The sequence below is a fragment of the Accipiter gentilis genome, chromosome 9 (assembly GCF_929443795.1).
Source record: "Accipiter gentilis chromosome 9, bAccGen1.1, whole genome shotgun sequence".
Lineage (NCBI taxonomy): Eukaryota > Metazoa > Chordata > Aves > Accipitriformes > Accipitridae > Astur > Astur gentilis.
This window is the reverse complement of record NC_064888.1, coordinates 9,958,784-9,980,700: the sequence shown is the minus strand read 5'-3', so window position 1 is coordinate 9,980,700 and position 21,917 is coordinate 9,958,784. Positions and strand designations below refer to the sequence as shown.

Sequence of the window (21,917 nt, the reverse complement as noted above, 5' to 3'; positions counted from 1 at the left end):
GGATCCATTTCAAAACATTGCAAGAATCACAATACAACTTTTACATAAAATAAACATTACTCTGAAATAGAGTAGCAAAGGAAAGGGGAAGTACTTTTGACATCAGAGCACACATTCCTTCCCGTCAGCTTGCAGGAAATGAACACAAGGCATATGTCCTGAACATACATTTACCTATGATGACCACCAACCTAAAAAAAAAAAAAAAAAAAGAGAAATGCTGCAGATACAGCACCTCCCAGTTGTGCTTGCCCAACCAGTAGATGCTGATCAATTTTTAACTTTACACTGCTGGTGTATGAAGTCCAACTATGTGGTACCTGAGTGTGGATAGAAATGTTTCGAATGCCAGAGTCTGCCCAGAATCTCTAGCTTTCTGAAAGGCTCTTAGCCTACATACTGGAGCAAGACCAAAGCATAATACAAGTTGTTCTTTGGAACATAAAAAGAAAAGATTACAACCCTTTGAGCTGCAGGAGTGAAGCAGTTGTTAGAGAGCTCCCCTCAACAGAAACCACAGGTTTTTCAACAACCTGCACCTTTAAAGACAAAGATTTAAAATCCATTTTATCTTTATAAACTGGAGGAGGCAGGGCAATCTCCTTTAATGTTAGCAATGTAAAAGTATAAATTATACTGCACAACACTAACTTCTGCACTTTTGAAACCAAAATGCTCACTACTTACCAATCCAGCATTAATCAAGAACCTCATGGCATGACAAACCACCCACCCACAATTAATAATCAACCACAAGTGATCAGCTCTGGGGAGAAGCACAATTACAGTGCTATACCAATGTACTATAGGTAAAGTCAATTTATTCTGTAATGGAGATCAAAAAATGAACAGTCAAGAATCAAACTGCAGTTCAGTCAAATAATGTATATTGCATCTATTCTTCTGCACAACTATGTACAACAGATTAATGTTCTATGCGAAAAGCCAAACGATTCTTGACAACTGACTGATGTCTCTAACACACTTAAAAACATTTATTGCATTTGTGTACATCTAATAATATGAAGGGACCTGGTTTCAGTATCGAGACAAAGCCAAGAGGTACTTATCAATACCTTTCTCAAAACAATTAGTATTTTCTCCTGAAGATGGTATTTTTTAGAGTGAGTCAATGTGACACCAATTAATTTACAGTTTCAGAAAGAGTAGTATTTCACAGAGACTTAACAGAACAAGTTCCTTGAAAAACTTATTTACAAAACTAGGTTCCAGGTTTTCCAGAAGCATAAAGATCTTCCTGTGATGAACTCATGTGACACACAGTAGTGGGCTGAACCCGGAACCAGGATTCTACCTTCCTGTTGAGCTCCAGCTTCCCTCCTGTTCTACCCACCATTGTAGCATTCCCACCAATCTTTGCTCAATGAAATTAACAATTATCTTTGCACGCTCACCTAAATGATTTTAGAAGCAGCCATATTTTAGCATTCTACTAAACATTCTATTCTCACATCTGAGAATGCCAAGTATATGCAAAAACCTTGAAGGATATTTACATACTACCATACCTGTTGAGAAAAATTGAAATGGTCTTGATAGAACAACTATATGGTATTTTGCCAAATGGTTAATATTTAGGCTCTGTTTTCTCATTAAATTCCACAAATACTTAGAAAAAACACGAATAAGTAGAAATGCATCAAACATTGCAGGTAAAAAGGAAATAAATCCAGTTGAAAGATATGAGAAATTGCCCTAACAAATGTTTATATTTTCTTTGCCAATGAGAATAGAAAATAAGAGTTAACTGCCTGTTACAGTGACATGATGGTAGCATTGTGTGTCATCCTGAAGAAAACCTGAGCTTGGAGCAACCTCAGATGACTCATCCGTCAGATGGTGGAGACTAGGAGAAAAATGAAAGCAATGTTTTTACTTCCCGGGATAGGCTTAGTAGCTTAGAACATCACTTCTCACACCCTGCCTGCTGATCCGTAAGATGATACCTATTACTGTCCTTAAGATGATAATACATCCTATTCTTTTGCAGAAAATAAGGTTCTCCAAAAAGAATCAGTTTCTGAGGGGTGAAGAGGAAAATCAGGGTTGAAGAAAGCAGCAATAGATATCTTGGAGTAAGGAGACAAAAACAAACATTTACAAAATGTTTTGTAAAAAAGCTTAAGGACAAGCAATCATAACTTTTAAAAACCAAACTGACATTGGTAACAAGTATTTACTATTTTAAATACTTACTGTAATACCATGGGATGGTCCCATATGTTGCACATGAAGGCCTGGGGAATTGTAGTAAGACATTCCAGCTCTAGTCAGTGAAGTTGGTGGTGTGAAACCAACTGTGTGACTTGCATATGACAGACCTAGAAATTGTTAAAACAAGGTAACATCAACATTCTTGTTTATATTACAAACTAAAGTGTGAGGTTTTTAAAAATTTTTTTGGTTCTGAATCAATGATAGGTTAAGAAATTATAACTGCCATCAAATTAGACATCTAAAAATACTAATTGTACTGAAAAGTGTGATGTAAACTTAATTTCTTTTCCTGTCATAAACTACCATATGGTTCAAAACATATATTACATAATGTTAAACAAAACTTTTCACTTAACATAAACGGTGTAAGGCTCCCCTGGCAGCTTAGTTTCAGTCCATGAGTATTGCCATTCTCTGCAGAGGAAATGACTCCCTGAACAAAATACAGTCTGAAGAAGCAGAGAGATTGTGCCTGGAGAAGCCATCTAGCACTGGGCCACTGCGAGTTTTCACAAAAAGTGGATGTAGGTGGCTCCTCCACGGCATACCAGATCTACACCCAGGATTCCTCCTGTTTTGCCTCAGCATTTATAGGCAGGGACCCCAAGATCTTTGGGGCTGTGAAGTTAAAACCTTCTGGGATTAGTTGCTAGCTGGACCAGGCTAGCAAATAACATTTGAAATTACAACTTGTTTTATCTTCATTAAGGAAAGTTTAATATTCAAAAGTGCTAATATCTAATTCTTCCATCTAAATATTTCCTTTCTGTAAGAACTAATTTATAAAAATGCAGAGTACCTGTACAGCTAACCAAGGTAAACAGAAAGAGCAACTGCTAAGTGCTTAAAGTTCAGACCTTGAAGTGTTCTAAACACTTTGAGTATTTCTCAAAACAGCACATTTTCCAAAACCTTTAGCTCGTTATTCCTTTCTGACAAAAGTATCAGTAAGCTAAGAGACAAGACTTTTCTCAGCTGTTTAGTATTAGACACTAGCAACTGCTTTGAGAATTATGACCAAAAAAATTTCTAAAGGTCTATTAAACTTTTACACCACCACACTGCATTTAACAGTTTTCACAGTTCAGCACTAAATCAATGCAAAACAGTGCCACTGCCGCTACAGTATGCACCAACACCCAGCTTTATCCTTAACCACATCTATTTGTGTTTGTGCCGACAACTGATGAGACAAGATCTTGGAGGGGGGAGGGAACAGAAACCCACACCCAAGCCTCAGATCACTAATAAAGTCATTTAAGAAAACATACTCCTCTTGCTTCCTTCAATTCTAAGTTTGATTCTGCTACATCCCCAATGTATGTCTGGTGCAAATTATGAGTGACTCCAATAGAATCACTGTCACTTTAGAGTAGTTAAACAAGGCAGATGAACAAAATTAATCTACTTTTTGACTACACAATCTAATTGTCCGTACAGCACATGTTGTATAACTAAGTGCCTTTGTAAGCACAAGGACAGAAACAAGTCAACGTTGAGGTAGGTGACAATGTGTTGCAAGTCAGAGACAAGAGCCCACAACAATAAAAGACAAAAAATATGCTTTAAGTCACTTTTGCAACATTACAATTTTGAACTGCTTTGGGATAAACCAGCTCCGAAAGTTTTACAAATCCAGGTCTACATGGCAGTCAAAGAAGCGATAAAAAAGTAGTGCACGTACATCTAAGGTAGCTCATCTCTGCAGCCCAAAATCTCTATCTAGCCTAGCTGCAGAAGCAAAGCATAAAACAGTTTATCTACACTTAAGGCTAATTGGTAATTAGAGTAACTAATCCCCAGCTGCCTAGGAATACTTCCACAATCTTCAAAGTTCCATGCACTGTGCTAGAAATCTCAGCAGTATCTCAGCTTGAGAGAGTCCTCAAAAGCAGCACCTCAAGCCATGCAAGCACAAAAGGCTCTGGGATTCAGGAGCCAGAATCTGACCCATTAAACCTGATTGGCTATGCATATGAAATTCTAGTGTTTCTAACTGGTTTCAAATTATGTTTCTACAAATTCAAGCACATCATTTCCCAAACAAAACATGCCAAGTCATACAATTACTTGATGCAAAATATAAGCATTGTATTATTCTGTGCTGCTATTTTTGAGTGTCTTCTGTACTACTTTAGATACAAAGTACTCTCAAAAACTATTTGTTTTCATCCATTCATATATCCCAGACAGCTGTACAAAATTCCCTATTGATCTCATTAGTTCTCTAACAAACTGCTGCTTCTATTTTTCTGAAGTCTGAAGCTTCCCAACTGTGGATATTAATTTATCAGATGTGAAGGAGAGTAATGAGAGAAACGATCATTTCATCTATGCTATTTTTAACTCTGCTTCAGACTGTGTTTCAGCATCCCCTGTCTGTGGGATATAGAATGAAGCACTCTTGTATCAACTACTGATGGGATGTAGAGTCCACAGGGAACAAGGAATGTGCTTCAGTCCCAGTGTAGGAACAAACTAACAAGAGTACACCCGCACTGACACATCAACACCTAAATTGGATGCATTTCTAGGTAATCTAGGATGCAAGCCTGTAAGTTACCAGATAATTTTTCCGACACATGCTTTTAATTATAACCACTGTATGGACTGCAGATACAATGTGCAGTTGAATATTGTATTATTATGAAGGCTGCACAAGTATAACCACAAATGTCCACAGCAATTCCTCCAGAACAGTTGTTAGCACGACTAGGTTACTGTACACCCAGTTACAGGAAAAGGATAAGAAAACATACATCGTTCTCTTAGTAATATACCTTGCAAAACTTTGAATGTCAAGTGATTTGGCTCATTTCAGAAGCCTGAAAACCTCTTGAAAAACTCTATCATAATGCTCATCTCTTAACACTGTAACTGTGTTGTAAGTGTATGGCTTATGGCCATAGCTAGTTTTCACACATGCTTACTCCTTTTGTAACACCTGGATGAAAACTATTTTGAGTCCTTCTGAAAAACTAAAGTCAATCTTGAAAATCAAAGACTTTAAAGACATTTTACACATTCTAGCAGACCTGTGTAACAAAACACCTCAATCCTATCTTGCACAATGTGTCAATATAGAGCACATCTCATTTTGCCTTTACCTGTCCAACAGGTTCTAAAGGTAAACTTGAGAGAGCAGGGCAGGCAGGACTCAATTCATTATGTACAAGTGAGTTTGTGATTGCCATATAACATCCATGGCCAACAACTTTTAATGAATGTCCAAGTGCAATTTTAAGGGATTTTACCTTTCAGTCAATAAATGTGTTAGTAAGACAATACTTTGACTTAAAAAATACATTCAGTAATTAAAAACTCAGAAAAGGTTACTTTGCCTTTTTTATACAAAGTACTAGAGACAGGGATTCTTATTTTTATAGTTATTGTTTTACAATAGAAAATAGCAGGAGTACAAAAGCCATTTCTCTACTAAACAGAAATGGAAATTGACTTTTTTCCAACACGTTCAAGATTAGACTTCTATAAGAAGTTTTGATTCAGAGCACAATAGCAGACTTATTACTAGTTCATCACCAAACTCTAGGAATCTGTTGGAACTATGCATCTCATTAGGCAACTTCTATGGAGGCAGGGGGGGAACCAAACACAAAAGAAGAAACGGTAAGAGTAAAAAAAAAAACAGAGCAAAAAAGAAACAAAAGCTCAAGTGACAGCTACTTAGCTGACCTTTAATATCTGTTCACAGTGTAAAAGAGAACCATCCTAAAACATGCTGCACTAGAAGACATCTAAGGCAAAACTATTCTTACATTTGTGATGCGTTTTTTTTCTCCAGACTAGCTTTGAAATGCTAGTGACCTAAATATATTAACAGGGCACGTTACTATGTGATGCATACAATAATTTTAGAAACTGGTTTAAATATTTACCAGGTGATATAGGTCTGCTAGAACTTGGTGAGGGTGTATAAGGGATAGGACTGGACACAGTGCGAGGTCTTAATCCTTGTGCAGACATCTCATTAAAATATCTAACAAAAAAAGGTAAAGAATAATTAGATCAAACCTTTTAAAATGTGCCATGTTTTAAATGTTTCACTGTGTTTTTTTCAATTCCCAAAAGAATCACATTAGATTAATGAAGGACCAGTCACCTTTAGGAAGTCATGACAAGAATTCTCATTGCTGAAGGCTCAGATACTGGCTTAACTTTCAATGGAAATAGTTGGACTTATCTTAGTCATTTGCAGTTAAAACCATACAAGTTGCATACGGTTAGAATAGTACACATTAAGGCCAGAGGTATAAATCATGTCATCCAATCTGACATTTTTTGCACTTTACACATCATTTCTACATTGAATTCAATAGCTTGTCTGGCTGGAGCGTATCTTCCAGAAAGGTATTCAGCACTAATCTGTAATCATGAAAAGGGGGGAAAAGAATCATTAAAGTATTAATAATTTGTTCCAACAGCTGATCAGCCTCACAGTTAAAAACACGCCCTGTTTCCTACTTGAATCCCTCTGGTCTCAACATTTAGCCATTTGCTCACCGCGTCTTTTGCCACTGGAACAGAGACACATTTTGAACCCAGGACTTTCTCCCACTGAAGATACTTCTAGGTTGTGTTGCAAGACGTCTCACACTTTAATGTGATAAACTGAACAGATTAGAAGCTCAGGCAAGGCATTCTTCCCCACCTATAATAATTTTAGTGGTATTTATTTGTACTTTACACACTGAATACAGCACAGCCATTAAGTGCTATATAAAATGAGATCAAAATGATACCAATTGCTCCTACTTGCAACTTACTGCTTGTATCTCGAAAGTAATTTCGTGTATTTTTTTTCCACAGTACTAGGCTAGCAGCTTTCAGGGTGACTTGCTTATGCACTCTCCACCTAGATTTTTCAGTCGTTGTCTAGATTAGAGGTTCCCCTGCTTGCCTTCTCCTGCACTTATGGCTGGAAATCAGTGCACCTGGGTCTATATTATTACATTTTGCTGTGTTTCTTTACACACAGAAAAGCAGCTGGCAAAACTGGCTACCTAATGGCCCTTTGACTCTTACTAGTCTCCCCTTCTACCACTGTGTTCTCAGAAATTACATTTATTTCCTGATCACAGAAAAAACAAAAACAAAAACAACACAAAATGGAGCAGCATTAAAAATATTCCTATTTGATGGAACTCACAATGATGACTACTTTGAGATCTGTGAGCTGGTTCATATACTATTTGAAACATGTTTTGATACTGCGTCTTATTAATTTTTAACCAGGATATTCAGTTACTAAGCCACAACACCTAACTCAGGCAGTACACTCTAGTGATACCAAGGTTGGTTTAAATTTGGTTAGATCAGGTAATAAAAGTAGCTGTGATAGAAAAACAGAAACTTAACAAACAGGTAGTTAAAGTTTAATAAATATAAGGGTAGCGAAATTGAACTGACTAGGCTACCTCTACAACATACAGTAACTTGTAATGCAGACAGTACATGTATTACAGCAAGGCACTGGTCTTTGTGATTTATTTGTATTTTATTCTACATAAAGACAATTTTCTGTAAGTCATCCTAGTACTGGATCAGGTGATATGGAACAGCAACACACCATTAGCGTGCTTCTTGGTTTCAGGTATTTCCCTACTACTCCAGAGAACAGGATGGAGGATTGAGAAGACAAAGCTATTGCTAGTCAAGAGGAATAAGTTTTGGGAGAGCTGTGTATTTTGCATTCAGTGAAGCATTTTCATCTACGCCCATCTACAGAAGATAAGTATCATCAGCTAACTGAATGCAACTGAAAAAACTAGGTATCTGATCCATCACCACCATCGTTTTTAGGAAGACAGTGTAAGCTGACAAAAAATTACATTTTAAAATCATTACTGCATGTAGTTCCACAATTATTTTGTCTACACAGTTCTCCTAAGACTAACCACTCTAACACCTGCTTTGTCCTTCCCTTTACTTTGTATTACTTACGCTGCAAATACCTGTTTTGGAGCGATTCTGTCACACCTTTGTACCAAGAAAATCAACATGACAATGAAATTTCTTAGAAGTACAGAAGAGTTAACCATATTTCCTGGCATTTTATTCATTACCGCTACCTACAACTGGTTGACAAAAACATTATTAGGATACTCTACATTTTTGGATTAATACTGATAATTCACATAGTGGAACTATAGTCAAAATCTAAATCTATGATGTAAATACTGGCAGAAAAGATTAGGCTAATAAAAGTAGATTCAAACACCAGAATCCTGTGTTTCTAACAATTTAATTTATATAGCAGTCACTACATCTTAATACCAGATGCTACTGCAATATGTCAGTTGCCTAGTATTTCATTAAAATGAAAACACTACCTTGAACTTTAAGGGTGCTCCTTGAAACAAAATATCTGGTACTTTGTTTCTGGTAAATTATGGCTTATAACAAATATACCAACGACCCAAGAAGAAATATCTCAGTATCAGAAGAATACATAGCACGGGGTAACTTTTTAATTTTTTTTTTAAAGGACCACTTTATATCCAAAATAATGTAAAACAGTAAAACAAAAAAATGAGCATTTAATAAGAAATAAAAATGTTTTATTCAAAGTGTACTTAAAAACCTCTTTCAAGATATAACACTGTCATATGACTATGACGTGAGAAAACACTAAAAGGCTCAAGACTATCTGTAAGGTCAGTGCAAGCAATGCAGCTTGCAGTAGAGAAAAAAATAAAAAATAAAAAAAATCAAGGATGTTATGGTTTGGCCATCAAGAACAACCCAAAAGTTCTCTCTGTGGCTTTACACAGTATCCCTTTGTATTTGGCTAAACACATTTTACTTTCTGCAAAGGACAAATTATCCCCAAGTAAGGACGTTGTTCCTACCCCACAGAATTCCTTGCCGTTACCAAATTAGGGGCAAAACAAAGGTACTATGATCGAATTATCCTGAATCTACCAAATTAGGGACAAAACAAAGGTACTATGATCGAATTATCCCAAATCTCAACTCCACAGCTATATTTATTTCAATATACGTTATCAAAACCCTAAGCAATCTTCAGATACAACTATTTTGTTTCTCACTGTTAAAAATAATGTGATTTCTACACAAGTTTTATACAATTCTACTGAAGATATTCCTGGACTATGCTAAAATTTTATACGTGTATGAAACCCATATACAGGTTATTTCTATACTTATTCTAATATCCAAAAAGAAATACGAGTATTGATTACTAAACTCAATGCCAGCTTATCTGGATGGCTAGAAAATACAAACCTTTCATCGTCCATTTCCAAGCTGGATTCACTTTCTGACAGTTGCCTGCAGAGTGCTTCCCTACGTTCCATTTCCCTCTGTAATTTTCTTTGAAGTCTCAAGTTTTCTTCTCTCATATGTCGCTCCTCTTCTAAATATTGTGCCATCTTCTCTGAATCTGAAATTCAGAATTTTTTAAAAATTTTATTAAAATTCAATCTCACAGACAGGCAAATATGTTGTGCCTAATTTCACTCAGGTGCTTCAAGAATGAGGGTGCAGAAAATGCTCAGGATGGATCACTCAATATTCTCATGTCTAAGTTATCAGTTCAAAGACTAATTCCAAACAGTAGCTACTAAAATAAATTACTCGTTGACAGCTATTTTGGAAATAAAAGGTAAAAAAGTAAAAAAGTTTTAAAGTATTTAATTAAATGAATTTGAAAAGAAAGGAAAAAGTAATGAAGAAAATAATAAAAGCAAAACCATAAAGAAGAAATACAATGGCTCCTGCTCCACTAAAATAATGTTATTCCACGCTTACAAAGATTTTACTGCAACACACAGAAGAAATTATTTTAAATGTGTATTTCCATTTTGAAGGAAGAAGGACAAAACAAGTTCTGAAACCCCAAACTTGTATTAAATTGCTACCATATATGTATTCCATAGTATTCTTTCAATTACACATTTTATCATAGAGACTTGCCAGCAGAACACATACTGATATTAAAAGTCAACAAATGCTTTACCATTACATCAAAGGGCAGTTTGAGTTTGCAATTCAAAACAAATTCAGCAAACATCACTTAAATGGTCTGGCATCACAGGCTATTTAAAGTGATAAAATCAACTTATGGAAAGCTATGAAGCATTTTGACAGGTTATTTAAATAATGGAACACACGATGAAGACTTACAACACACAATGTATTTTGTGAGGTTTTCTAATGTTTGATCAAGTTTACAGTTAATTCCTTGATATTAAAAAAAATTTTACAATTCATCATGCTTTGTGATCACTTCTTTGTGCAGCATCCTTCAATCAAAAGAACATTCCTGTTTTAGAAGACTGTTCCCAAACTATCAACAATATGTAATTTATCTCTCTTCTGTGGAAATATCACTTCTCAGTATAACAGTATCACTTATTTAAAACTATTGTTACACCAAAACAGTTCCTAGACTAGAAGCAAGTGCTTCAGGAATACAAAATGTAATACCTATATCAGAATTTAGGAAGCAGATTTTATCAAGCATTTATGAATAATACTAGAGGTTCTTAAATGACCACATATTGCAAACACCAAACTGAAAACTCGATTTCAGTTTCATCTGCTTGCAGGCTAGCACATCCACCATTTCTGTCAGTATTGCTATTCATATTGCAGCTCTGTTTAATCTTTTCACAAAAGGAAGAGTACTTTTAATCCTAGGTCTTATTTTCAATGAGAATTTTACTTTAAATGCTTCCGAATTTTTACCCTAAATCACAATAATTCAAAAAGAAACCACTTAAAAATAATGAAGAATACTTTAAATGAAATTAAGTAGGCCAGATTTGTACAAAGAGTACTTTAAATCTAAGGTCTTGCTCTTGTTCTGAAGTTCAGTAAGTGAAGACTGCCGTGCAGAATTGGCAAGTACAAAGATTAGCAGGCCTTATCTTCTTTTAACTGACACAAATTATTAATACCACAAAGTGTGCACAAAACCTCTGCAAAAGAGCACCCTCCCATCATCTCTGTCTTTAAGGAAGGCCTCTGCCTCTGGCAAGCTACTTCTCTAAACAGGGGTTGAAGCATTCCAGTTAGCTTGTCAAGACCAGCACACTAGAAGGGGAGAACATGGCCTGTTTCCCACTCGCCCAAATTCTTCCATCTGTATGATTAAGTGTCTACTTACCTATCAATTGAAATATAATGCTACTGACTAGGAATTAGGCAAAAATCATGAAACTCTGATAGAAATTTTACATTTAGCATGAAGGAATGAAGGATTGGCATCGCAAATATCACAGGAAAATGCAAGCAACCTTCCTGCCAGCTGAGACGATGTGCTCAGAGCCGTAGCCTCTTCTGTTGAAAGGCAGGGCAAAAAGCAGGCTTTCCACTTCTGGTCAAGGGTCCACGACAGTTTTCACAACAGAAACACAAGAACTTCTTTCTACACAACTATTTATTCTGTCTACCTTCCAAGCGATCTTACATAGGTAAGAACAAAATAAGATTACTTGTTCTGCTATATTGTGAAGTCAAATAGCTGCCTGAACAATTAGTCTAACACAGCTACAATTATTTAAAGGTAGCTACAATCATTAACAAGGGAAATTCTTATATACAACTGAATTTTATTTTGCTAGCTGCTAATTCTTTTGAGCAATTCTTAATTTATAACAAGACTCTTACTAAGTAGGCCATAAGTATGTTTTGAAAAATCTATATGTTGAAATACTGCTAGGTCTCTGAAAAAAAAAGAAAAAAAGATAGAAACATTTATTCTGGCCCCAAATATTGAAGAAATATTTGTTGATTCTTCCAGATACCCTTCTAGTAAAGCTAAAACCACCAAACTGCAGTATAAAAACATCAACGAGCAATAATACAACAATTATAAAAACGTTTTAATCCAAACCTGCCCTATTTTTTTCCACTTCTACCTTTAATTCAAACTCATGAAAGTATATACAAAAATCTTAAATTACACAAACCTAAAAAGATTTAAAACAAGTTGTTTACTCACGCTGTAACTGTGCAGCCCTCAGTTGTTTCTTTAACCTCTCCACTTCATTCTTTAAAAATCTGATATGTCTCATCATATTTTCTGGAGAATCTATCTCCATTGATATGTCTCTGGGTGACGGTGGAGCAGATACTGGCTGGTCTAATTTCTCCTGCAAAATTCTGTACGAAAAACAGTTCAAACTTTACCTTCAATTCTAATGAAAAGAAAACCCCTTAAATCTCCCAGGAAACCACTGCAAGGATTCTGACAAGTATACAGATTTAGTGTAACTACTGGTTTTGTGTACAGAATTTTGGGAGGATTGATAATGCTTCCTTAACACAAAATAAAAAAGGTAAAATTTATTGTCCAAGCACAGACAGATTTTCTAAAATACTCAGACACTGAAACTCCCAAAGATTTCTGCATACAGTTCAGAAAAAATAAATTCTGGACTATATATAGTTACCTCAGTTTTATACTCAAACGCTATTTGTTCCATAAAATCATTTCTAAGCAAATTCATTTAATCTCCCATGAGTTTTTACATTTATGTTCTTAGAGGAAGAATACATATGCAAGATAAAAAGATGAGTAAAGTAAATATATGGTGAAACACAATGTTCTTCTGTTTTGGCAATGTTTCTGCTCTTCACCATTATCAAAAGACAAAACTTCACAGACATTTTCTGAAGCATAGCCAAATAGTCTTGGGGGGCTTTTTTTGTTTATTTTCTTTTTAAATCTCCAAACAGAAAGGTATTCCATATAGTCAAGGTTTCAAATACCTCAAATAACTGACTGTAAATTCAGGAGTAATGAACTTATCTTATAATGAAATAAGCATATGGTAGATATTAAGTGTTCCAAATGATGATTTTTAGAGTTAACATATGAAGTGTTTTTCAGCCTGAAAGCATGAAACTGTTCTTCACTATAAATATGTTGACTGGCCAGATCCAACTCTGCCCTGAAGGGCAGGGACAGCACTATACAAGCACAATTCTTTGCATGGCCTAGTATTCACATGTACCATACAAAGTGGTACTAAAGCATGATCTGACTCCACAATATATAGCTCCTCGTAAGAAGGCACACAGTCTGAGATAAATTAAACCAGAAATGTTTTGGCTTAAAGAAGGCTTTAAATCTAAGATGCACAAAAGTCCTACCAAAGGCCCATTCCGCTATGGATTTACCACTGTTGAGTATCACATGTAGCTCTTCAGAGCACCTTCCACACAGAAGGGGTCTGTAAATTAAAACTGCAAGACCTGCAGTTCACCTAGGCTCAGGTGTTTTCCGAGGCCCCAGTTAAGATTCACAGTCACACTAATGTAACTGTCCTTAAACATGTAGAAGAAAATAAGGTATTAATCGTCTCTTCTCCCCTACTCCCACCCAAAACCAGAGTTCTTATGATATGGCATTAAAGAGAGGGTTGCTTTAATACATATTTTTAATCTTAGCTTTCCCAGGAATATAAAGTCTCACTGTCTTAACCTCTATTGAAGAAGCAGCGGGAACTCCCAATGACATGAGTGCACACCACTGAGAAAAAGCTGAAGTCTTCAAACAGACAGGGAACAAACAAGAGCTTTTCATATAACAAATAGACTAAAATACCATATTATTTCCTCTGGGCCAAGAATATAGAGCTGACCCCAAACCAGAAGCTTTAAAAAGAGTCTACCAGCAGTTAAAAAAATTCAGCAAATTCCTTCGAGCTTCCCCAGGTCATTTCTTATACTATTTAGTTTCATCTACTCTAAGCAATCAAGGATGTGACATCATATAAACAAGGAGCTTTACAACTGCTTTAACTTCCAGGTTTTCATAGATTAAACAACTCTTATGGGACAGAGATGAACATATTTAATTCAGAACATTATATATTAAATGGTGTCTCTCACACAGTAACAAACACACTGCAACAAGACAAACCGTTTTTCTGCTTCAAGCTTATCCATCCTCTTCCAGAGACGATTCACTAGCGCTTCTTGTTCTTGTTCCAAAGTATTTTCAAGGTCAATCTTCTCACGTCTTAGCTGGAGAGGAAAAACAATCAATGCAAATGATGGAAACATATTTTTTGCAAGGACCTGTCATTAGGAAAGATTGTTGCTATAACAACACCATTTTACATGATGCTCTACAACAGCAAGGAGAAGGTGAAGAGACAGAAATCAGGCACAACACACTGGTCACAGAGCCAGTGAAAAATCAAGAGATTCAGGAGTTGCACAGTTGTCATCTCCTTAACAGAAATTTTTCTCACAGAACTTGCTGTCTCTGGCCAATAAGGAAGAGCTTGAAACCTGGACACTCAGTCACTGATGACTTGACAAGCCTATTCAAGAACATCTCCTATTCCATGTGTCTCTGAAGTTCAAACTGAATTTACTGCCCACAACATCAACATTTATTCTTTTGAAAAAATTTAAGACTTTTTTTAGTGGAAGAATCACAGTTAAGTAAGCCAGAAATAGAAGAGAAGCCATGTTTGCCTTGTGTCAGATAAAGGCGTGACACAACAAAAATAGTAAAGAAAAAAATTGTGTGAATTGCCTTAAGTGTTACTGTATCAACCCCTACTAGCAGAAACAAATGTACTTCTATGTTAGCAAAGGCTTTATAAAAGTGCTTAACTTGACATTATTCCCATTCACTTACTGTGCGAACAAACATTCTAGATTCTACTATAAGGTAATAAAAGCAGATATAACATAGAACCACACATGAAGAAATCTATTATTAGTATTTTACAATGTACAAATACAATGCAAATATTAATAAGAATACACTAGAGTACCAAGAGGCACAGCTGATCTTATTCAGTAACACTAGCAGGTGAACTCCAGAAGTTAGCAATAATGAAACATATGGGAACAGATCCAACACCTTTACAGGTGGAAAATAGCATGGAACTATTTTTCCCAGCCAAGCCTTAGTTAACACTCACCACTTTCCTGATGGACAAATAATCCCACATTACAAAATGGAAGGACTGAAAACAGATTAAGTTATTTCCTCACGCTGCATCACTGGGTCAAGTGCTATTACAGCATTTAAATCTGTAAGGGCTCTGTGCTAACCATTAAATTAATATTGAGATACCCAAACAAAATTTAACTTACGCACTTCAGGTAACAGTGCAAGTTTAATGAATGCACAACTTTCTTCTTTAAAGCTTAGAGGAATTAGTTACTGTAAGTAAAAATAGACATATATTCATGAGTAATAGGGAACATAATTAGAAAAAGAAACACTGTTTAGTAAATCTTTCCATTTCTGAGTTTCCAGATGTACACTAACAGTTGAGGGAACTTACACTTCAAGAAAAGAGAAGTCAGGAGCAACATGCTTCAGCTTCACACAAGGGATGAGAATTTGGATCCTGACCAACACTTCATCCCCCACACCAGCAGAAGCTGGAGTGGTATGAAGGCAAAGGTCTCAGCCCTGGGAGATTCAGGCCACTTTGCTTGAGGGCACTGCTCGTTAGCCAGTTTGGCCAATGCTTGGAGCTGACAGCATTCAGAGGGAAGAAAGTACACAAGACATTCTGGGAATCTGCACACCTTGCTTCTACAGTACCAACATGCAGATCTTCACTATATTGCATAGCCATCTATATAAACACACGATGAAAAAGTTTTGACTGCAGATCACTACTTCTGCAACAATGGCTTTTGTGTCACTTCAGTGCAGCATGGATTAGACTCACCTGCTCTGATGTGGGTTTTTTACAACTATATTATTGATCTAGCACCAAACCCATAAAAACATACTGGTGAAAATAAGTCTATTCCATTTAATGCTAGGAAGAAGAGCACACTGGAATTGAAAGATAGAGTAAATTATTTATAACCTTGGATGTGAAAAATCTAAGATTACATTTAGTATTATAGCAACCATCACCAAGGCAGCAGAGTCCATTAATTAGAAATCTGCATGTAGGTAAGCATGCACAATGGCAAAGTCAAATCATCAGCAACAATATACAAATGCTATGATGAAACACCAAAGAAACCAGATTGTAAAACAAAGATCTAAAACTCCACATTTCCAGCAATATGAAAACACACTGGAAATTAGTATCTTCTTTCCTGATCTCGAGTGATGTCCCATATCCTTCCAATGTCAGGATATTAAAGCTTTGAGGATAAACACCTTGAACTCAACCTACAGGAGAAGCAACTGCAGCATCCTGACCAGAGCTGTGAATTCAGAGAATAGGAATATTTGTTTTGTACTAGGTAGTTTCAGGTGCACTTTGAAATGTAGTTTAACTCTAGTCAGTGAATTTGTTAGGAACGTGATAATATTCTGAATATAAGCAGGATGGGATTGTATCATCTCGAGACCAAACCAGCAGCTGGGTCAATACAAGTGTCATTCTATATGGGTTCAAAGTTACATTCCAATCAAACACCATTTCATTTTTACCACCACAACAGGGAAACAAGGAAATATTCCTTGCTTTTTTGGACCTTAATCTTCCCTTCACAGGAAGAGAAAAATCCCTTTTAACCTTCCGCACCATCCACTTGTGTTTCTTATCATCTCTCTCTCTATTGCACGCATACACTTACTTCACTTCAAATGCAGCTAAAATATCCATTGTGTGTGTATTCCGGGATTACTGCTTCCTCAGTCTTCTTGCCAGTTTACTAGCAAGCACAACTGTTCCCTCCCAAAATGGAGATCTTCCAAATCAATGAAAGCTGAATAAGATCTCTGCCTAAGCCCACTGTCCCAAATTTCACTTCTCTGCTTCTCATCTGCCCCTCCTGCTTTGTCGCTTTAATTCTTTGCTGCTCTCCAGGATATCTTTCCAGAAGATTTTACACATTTCATGTTCTTCCCCTTTCAAAGAAGCAGGCACAGAAGATTATTAGTAGCAGTTTAGCTCTTATTTCTCATCTCCTAACTGCATCAATTCTAGTTTCTCACTGTACTGCATGAAATGGAAAAGCAATTAAAAAGAGTAACAGCAAGCCTACACAAACTTGGCCTCTGTAGGACAAAACTGACAGCTATTTATTTCCTATCAAACCACTGAACTGTAACACAGAACATTATTGCTCATTTTAACTGAGACATTCAGTTAATGAAATAGTCACATGTTGCAAATTTCTTCACCATTAGCCTTCAGAGAAGAATGTTCTGCCACTTTAAGCTGACTTAAGAAAATTAAGTCAGGTCACATTTGAACACTATGATCCATCTCTGCTACAAACTGGCTACCTACTGATCAATCACCTGTGGCATAAGCAGCTCAGATGAGAGAAAGCAAAGGAGGAAGGGCAGAAAGCATAGATAATTCATGCTCTGTATTTTAAAAATAATAGTTTAGTGAACATATGTTGTAACTATCTGCTCACTGATTAAAGTGATCTAGTAATGCAGCCCTGGATTATGTTCAAAGCACTGCTGAAGTACTCTTTCCAAGCTCTGTTTAACAGGTCTCCCAAAGGTTATGTTGAAGTATTGTGGCAATCTCTTTTCCTTAATTCCCTATGTGTACAATAAAGGCAACATTGCTCTGCTCACACCTTTTAGTTGCTTCTTGCTAGGTACAGCACATGCCCCAAAGGTTGTTGCTTCAGCTGGTTAATTAACACAATAAGCTTTTTTTTAAAAAAATTTGTGTAAGAAAAGAAAGCATGCTGAAATTCAAAGCAACTTGAGATTTACTATACCTTACTGTAAGAGAAAACAAAGGTGTACATTGCATTACATATAAATACGCATGGCATTTGTAAGTAAGGCTGACAGCTAAATTTAACATGTTCATAAACAAATTAAGTTTTCAAGGTCAGATATTTGAGAGCAAGGCCTTTGTCCATCCATGCTTTTTGGATAATCTATCATCGATATTCAAATGTAGCAACGAGTTTCAAATTTTATGATTTCACAACTCTGCCCAGAAAAATAATACGAAAATAAATACCATTAAGATTTTAGCTGTGACTCACATTAACATTTCAAAGACTAAACCAGTTTATTGTGTAAGCTTCCTTTGCATTTTGATTAAGTGGCCGCCACCACCACCTTGTGGCTCAGAGAGTTATGTCAATCTCATATTAATTTCCATGCCGATTAAGGATTTGCTGGCAACTACATCTTCCTACCTTTCTATTTTTCAATTTGTTCCATAGATCTCTCCATACAGAATGTTAGCATAAGAATCAAGAAAACCCATTCATCATTAAGACACCTATTAATTAATTTATCCACAATGTCAACAGAAATAGAAGTCATACAAAACTGGCAGAAATTCAGATTACCAGCAACAAAACAGTTCCACATCTGATGAGAATAGCAAAGAAATTCACACAAATAATCTACTATATTTACACCACCCAAATTATTGGACTTCCACAAACCAGAAAAATTGAAATTCTTTAACAAACCTCTATGTTTCATCAGTTTGCCTTTTAAGACAAAAGGACTCCTACTAACGCCACTGAGATGCTTTGATGCACATGCCTAAAATTAGACATAAGAGCAGTCCCAATGTCTAAACTTCCAGTGGAAACATGACTAAAACAAGCGGTGTTTTATCTCTACAATCTTCATAACTGTCTAGGGAGAAAGGGAGTTGGATGTAGTTCAATCTTTTAAAGTATACACGCAGCTGACATCTCACAGTTTGAGTCCTGTGCTATCCAAGCTGCCACAAAAAGGTGACCTAGAGCACAACTAGACCACATACATATCATTTACTGTTGTGCTTAACCACTATCAGAAGTGACAGTCTTTCTCACTAGTAGCATGAGAGCAGAAGCTGATGAACAGCAGCAAGCAGCATTACTTACAAAACAGTTGCGTTTGCAAAACTCACAGCTGTCCAGCAGGCATGAAGGACTGTAGTAAGGCTACTAAAAGTTATAATGGCCATGAAAAAAAAATAAATTGAAGTTTCTCATAATAAATTATGTTAATGATTTATTGCTTTGAAAGTCAAACTGACTCTTCTATATTTTTGACATTGCCCAGTTTCTTACATACTTAAAAAAATTAAGTCAAATCCAATACAAAACAAGTTTGGGGTTTTTTTTCAGAATCCCTTGTTTTACAGTCACATAATTCTCAAAGTAAGGAGTTACCTGCTCCAGCGTGAGCTGCTTCGAAATTGTATCATTTTCCAGTTTTTTAATCTTCTTCATCAGTTTGTTCACTTGAAATTCCTGTTCCTGCTCTAAATGCTGCTCCAGTTCAGCTTTCTCATGCTGCAGCTGAAAATTTAGGAGACATGGAAGTATTTTAAACACATAGATGAAAGTATAAAACTTTATGCACCATTTATATACACATGTTTATTCTTAACACATTAAATTCTCTAATGATAGTTCTTCTCAGAAGACTTCAAAATGCACAACCCACACAACAGCCCTTCAAAAAGCAACATTTTAAACTGTGTTCCATTTACAAAGCAGATGGAAATAAACTACATTTCCAAATATTTAATAAAGTCCAATCAACATAGATACATAATATATAGTATGTAAAATAATTATAGATATTTCAAAAGTAAAAAAATCTATCATAATGTTCACAAAAGCATTAATTTTAATCTAAATGCATCATCTCAAGAGCACCCAAAGCATAAAATGCAGGTCTTAGCACTTCCTTCTCCCAGGCAGCTGAAAGCTTAAAATCGCAACTGAAGTCATACTGCTGAAATTGCTCTGCAACAAGATAGTAGGGAAAACAAACAAACAACAAAAACCCCCCACATCCAACACAAAAGAAACAAAAAACCCCCAACCCAAATCTAATTTCTATTCCTATGCTATCAAAAGATTTTGACGATACAAAACCACTGATTATTTCAAATCAATGTTACAAATTTTCTTAACACTCAAGGGAAATTTTTCAGTTAATATTTCCAATGAAAAAAATCTTTACTCGCAAAGCTCTCAAGCAGATGGAAATAAAAAACCCCCCACATTTTAACATAAATTATGTCTTGGAGTAGAGTCACTTTTAACATTGAAGTAAAAATCACAATGGAATCCCTCTGAGACAGGGATCCAAGTCTTCCTGTGAATAAAACAGTGTGACTGGCACCACGGTACAAACACGTGAATTTGACTTGGGGAAAAGCAAATGTCACCAAAAGACAATGGTGTAATTAGACTGTGCTCTGGCCATCCACTGAAAATTGCAGGCACTTTTTTCCACTTGCTTATTTTCTAGGCCAATTCTTCTGACTATCACATAACAATATGCAAGATCATAGTGTTTAAATGTGTGAGGAAAATCTGAGGAAATGGAGACACACCTCACAGTCATGGACACAAGTTGAGGTTGCTGGATATCCGCAGTGAAGAAATAGACTTTGATTTTAAAACAAACTAAAATTGCTAGTTCATTAATTCAGTTCCTTTTACTGCTATTTAGAGAAAAAAAGTCTGTGAAGTGCTGCCTGGCAGAGAGTTCAGAGTGGAAAGCCTTGCGTGGAGAGAGCACTAGGCAGACAGTAACTACTTGGCAACATACATATGGGAGAACTTTGCAATTTAACTGTGTTTTCAGGGCTTATCAATGCCGAGATTTTATTTTTCACATATTAAAATAAACACCAGAATAGTAATTTAAAATAAGTGAGATTTATTCCTTTCACTTACTAAATTACAGTATATTTTCCCAAACACCTCACGCTCATGGAAATTCCCATGCACTTGCGGAAGCCACCTAGACTCCAACATGATAATCCCTGAGACTATCATGGCAACTCTTGATCAAATGGTTAGGAAATTTTGTTAAACTGTCTAGTTGGAAATAAAGCCATTTCATTTCCTGTGTGAGAACACACAGGGCTGCTAAGTGAGATTTTCATTAAAAGAAAAATTTATATTCACACTTTTAAATCAAACTATTGTTTGTGGTGTTTGATAACAAAAAATTTGAAGTTTCTTACTTCAGTATTGGAGTTAAGCTTGGCTGGAGAAAAACAGGTTTAATATGAAAAGGACATTATTTAGTCTTATAGCTCTGTAAGCCCCTCTCCTTTCCTTCCCCACCCCTACACACCAGCTACAGTTTAAGACTGAAGACAGCCAAAGAGCCCAAGGAGCAAACAGCATGCAGATTACCATCTAGCTCAAGGTACTTGCTGCACTTTCATCAATCTCCATTCTGCTCTACTAAAAAAGCTAGATGCTTTTTTCCCACCTAACTAAAAATTGAGACCAAATCCAGTTGCTGTAATCAGCTTATATTTAGTTAGCAAATTAAACTGTGTGAAAAGGCACATAGCCAGAATCTCTTACTCAGCCTGAAGCCAGATGCTGCTCACAGAAAGTGTGTGGTTGGGGACTGCTAGCATTTGCAGTCAGTCCAGTGAGTCAGGCAAATCATACAGTTGTATGAAGGAACCTCAAGCCAACTTAACAACAAATACTGTTTCTTGCTTTTGTGTGCTTCATGCAAACGCAACTACCACATTATTTAAACAAATCGAGCTGCAACAGCACAATCTTGCCTCATTCCTTTTAAAACTGGCTGGAATTTCCATCACACAGGAACTGATGAGGCTTATTTGTTAGATCTGTAGCTGCTGTGTAGGATCTACTAACCCCTACCTTGGGAGTGTGAACATACTGCAGCCAAAACACCATTCCAGCTGATCAGAAAGCTACTAAGTGAAGCCAGGAGAGATTTATTACAGGAATATCTTCTATTCTGATTTTAACAT

General features: G+C 36.1%; 1 protein-coding gene across 1 annotated transcript in view; it reads right to left on the bottom strand.

The window, feature by feature from the left end:
* Nucleotides 1–21,917, bottom strand: part of CCDC6 (coiled-coil domain containing 6) — a 54,683-nt gene that overhangs the window by 5,704 nt on the left and 27,062 nt on the right. Inside the window, exons 3-8 of the mRNA XM_049810516.1 lie at nucleotides 19,324–19,452; nucleotides 14,153–14,256; nucleotides 12,227–12,387; nucleotides 9,505–9,661; nucleotides 6,135–6,235; nucleotides 2,218–2,342 (exon numbers count right to left, since the gene is read on the bottom strand). Of these exons, the coding sequence (XP_049666473.1) occupies nucleotides 2,218–2,342; nucleotides 6,135–6,235; nucleotides 9,505–9,661; nucleotides 12,227–12,387; nucleotides 14,153–14,256; nucleotides 19,324–19,452 (777 nt within the window). The remainder of the gene's footprint in view (nucleotides 1–2,217; nucleotides 2,343–6,134; nucleotides 6,236–9,504; nucleotides 9,662–12,226; nucleotides 12,388–14,152; nucleotides 14,257–19,323; nucleotides 19,453–21,917) is intronic.